This window comes from Oncorhynchus tshawytscha, unplaced genomic scaffold (assembly GCF_018296145.1).
Source record: "Oncorhynchus tshawytscha isolate Ot180627B unplaced genomic scaffold, Otsh_v2.0 Un_contig_17223_pilon_pilon, whole genome shotgun sequence".
NCBI lineage: Eukaryota > Metazoa > Chordata > Actinopteri > Salmoniformes > Salmonidae > Oncorhynchus > Oncorhynchus tshawytscha.
This window is the reverse complement of record NW_024604808.1, coordinates 1-3,818: the sequence shown is the minus strand read 5'-3', so window position 1 is coordinate 3,818 and position 3,818 is coordinate 1. Positions and strand designations below refer to the sequence as shown.

Below are 3,818 nucleotides of genomic sequence, written 5' to 3'. Positions count from 1 at the left end.
CACAGTCGTTGTAACATTCTATAGATGTTTCTATCTGATGTCACAGTCATTGTAACATTCTATAGATGTTTCTATCTGATGTCACAGTGTTGTAACATTCTATAGATGTTTCTATCTGATGTCACAGTCATTGTAACATTCTATAGATGTTTATCTATCTGATGTCACAGTCGTTGTAACATTCTATAGATGTTTCTATCTGATGTCACAGTCATTGTAACATTCTATAGATGTTTCTATCTGATGTCACAGATCGTTGTAACATTCTATAGATGTTTCTATCTGATGTCACAGTCGTTGTAACATTCTATAGATGTTTCTATCTGATGTCACAGTCGTTGTAACATTCTATAGATGTTAATATCTGATGTCACAGTCGTTGTAACATTCTATAGATGTTTCTATCTGATGTCACAGTCGTTGTAACATTCTATAGATGTTTCTATCTGATGTCACAGTCGTTGTAACATTCTATAGATGTTAATATCTGATGTCACAGTCGTTGTAACATTCTATAGATGTTTCTATCTGATGTCACAGTCGTTGTAAACATTCTATAGATGTTTCTATCTGATGTCACAGTCGTTGTAACATTCTATAGATGTTTCTATCTGATGTCACAGTCGTTGTAACATTCTATAGATGTTTCTATCTGATGTCACAGTCGTTGTAACATTCTATAGATGTTTCTATCTGATGTCACAGTCGTTGTAACATTCTATAGATGTTAATATCTGATGTCACAGTCGTTGTAACATTCTATAGATGTTTCTATCTGATGTCACAGTCGTTGTAACATTCTATAGATGTTTCTATCTGATGTCACAGTCGTTGATAACATTCTATAGATGTTTCTATCTGATGTCACAGTCGTTGTAACATTCTATAGATGTTTCTATCTGATGTCACAGTCGTTGTAACATTCTATAGATGTTAATATCTGATGTCACAGTCACAGTTGTAACATTCTATAGATGTTAATATCTGATGTCACAGTCGTTGTAACATTCTATAGATGTTTCTATCTGATGTCACAGTCGTTGTAACATTCTATAGATGTTTCTATCTGATGTCACAGTCGTAACATTCTATAGATGTTAATATCTGATGTCACAGTAACATAGATGTTTCTATCTGATGTCACAGTCGTTGTAACATTCTATAGATGTTTCTATCTGATGTCACAGTCGTTGTAACATTCTATAGATGTTTCTATCTGATGTCACAGTCGTTGTAACATTCTATAGATGTTAATATCTGATGTCACAGTCGTTGTAACATTCTATAGATGTTTCTATCTGATGTCACAGTCGTTGTAACATTCTATAGATGTTTCTATCTGATGTCACAGTCGTTGTAACATTCTATAGATGTTAATATCTGATGTCACAGTCGTTGTAACATTCTATAGATGTTTCTATCTGATGTCACAGTCGTTGTAACATTCTTCTTTATTTACAGGAAGAAAAGAAACTAACAAAATGAACCGTGAATCAATATGTCAGAACAGGCAACTAAACATAGAATAACCACAAATAAACCAAGAAATATGGTTCCCAATCAGAGACAACGATAAACAGCTGCCTCTGATTGAGAACCAATCCAGGCAACCATAGACATATAAACACCTAGACTAGACAAACCCCATAAAGGTCAGGGCGTGACATCTGCAGGTAATACTTTGATCATTTGTCATTTATAATAATGAAACATTCATTTATGAATAGATATGGAAGGTTTCAGGACACTGATATATCTGAATATGTTGAAAAAATATACTGCCACTATTTTCACCACCAAAGAATATCAGTGTGATTTTAATATGATTTGACTCTTTGCAGGCTGTCAGGCTGTCTAGTCACAGAGGAAGGCTGTGCTTCTCTGGTCTCAGCTCTGAGGTCAAACCCCTCACACCTGAGAGAACTGGACCTGAGCTACAATCACCCAGGAGACTCAGGAGTCAGACTGCTCTCTGCTGGACTGGAGGATCCACACTGCAGACTGGAGAAACTCAAGTATGTAGAGGGTTTATGTCAATGTTCATATCAGACATGTTGGACTTATCAGGCTAGTTAAGACAAACATTATTACCTCCACTTGGACAAAGTTGTGTGTGTGTGTGAGTTTCAGTGTTCAGTGAGTTCAGTGTGTGTGTGTATGTGTGTGTGTGTGTGTGTGTGTGTGTGTGTGTGTGTGTGAGAGATTTACACTGCACTCACACACTGCACTCACACACTGCACTCACACACGCACACACACACCGACACACACACTCTGGACACACACACTGGATTCACACACTGGACAAACACAGGACACACACAAACACTCACACACACACAAACACTCACACACACACACTGGACAAACACACAAACACTCACACACACTGGACAAACACTCACACACACATGTGTGTGTGTGTGTGTGTGTGTGTGAGAGATTTACACTGTGTGTGGGGTTGCACTGGACACTCACACACACTCACACACACACTCACACACACACACTGGACACACACACACTGGACAAACACAGACACACACTGGACACACACACACTGGACACACACACACACACACACACACTGACACACACTGACACACACACACACTGACACACACACACTGGACACACACACACTGGACACACACATAAACACACTGGACTCTCACACAAACACACACACACACACACACACACACACACACACACACACACAGACGAACATTCGCTTGATATATGCTATATACGTGTGTGTGTGTGTGTGTGTGTGTGTGTGTGTGTGTGTGTGTGTGTGTGTGTGTGTGTTCAGGTGTATCCCTCAATGACTGTCTGTTCTTCTGCTTACCGCTACAGTGTGGAACATGGTGGAGAGAACAGAATGAAACCTGGACTTAGAAAATGTGAGTGTTGACTGCTGTGAAGAATATGACTAAGAATAAGTCTTAATTCAAGTTAAGTCAAAGTCAAAGACCAACATCATTACTGACTTGGTCATATTAAATATCAGCTGTAGTTCTACAGAAGCAGAAATCAGGGACACCAAAGTTTACAAAGAGTTGCTTTGACTGTGTGTGTGTGTGTGTGTGTGTGTGTGTGTGTAATTGATGATTCAACAAGTCTCAAGTTACCTCAACTTCTCCTTTTGATACCTAGAAACATCTACTTTAAATGAATTAGTGAAAAGTGAGTTAACATTCTAATGTGAATGATGATGATTTCTAATATTGTGTCTGGTTTCATCCATCAGATGCCTGTGATCTCACACTGGACCCAAACACAGTAAACAGACTCCTCTCTCTGTCTGAGGAGAACAGAAAGGTGACATGGAGGAGCGAGGAGCAGCCGTATCCTGATCACCCAGAGAGATTTGACTACTATAGACAGGTGCTGTGTAGAGAGGGTCTGACTGGGCGCTGTTACTGGGAAGTAGAGTGGAGTGGGGGGGCTGTTATAGGAGTGACATATAAAGGAATCAACAGGAGAGGAAGGGGTGGTTGTCTTGGACACAATGACACGTCCTGGAGTCTGTCCTGCTCTGACAACAGTTACATTGCCTGGCACAATAATAATCCCACTACCATAGATGTCCCTTCCTCCAGATCCCACAGAGTAGGAGTGTATCTGGACTGGCCAGCCGGCACTCTGTCCTTCTATAGAGCCTCCTCTGACACACTGACCCACCTGATCACATTCACCCCCACATTCACTGAGCCCCTCTATCCAGGGTTTAGGCTTTGGTGTATTGGCGACTCAGTGTCTCTCTGTAAATAATAACACACTGACTCCCTGAAATAAACATGAAATAATAATGG

General features: G+C 40.0%; 1 protein-coding gene across 1 annotated transcript; it reads left to right on the top strand.

Moving 5' to 3' along the window:
• Positions 1-3,261: 3,261 nt before the first annotated feature.
• On the top strand, positions 3,262-3,798 carry LOC112255309 (stonustoxin subunit beta-like; the record flags this gene model as incomplete). The annotated part of the gene is made up of 1 exon (XM_042312174.1): positions 3,262-3,798. A coding segment is annotated over one exon (516 nt), but the record flags the coding sequence as incomplete, so codon positions are not given.
• Between the last annotated feature and the right edge of the window lie 20 nt (positions 3,799-3,818).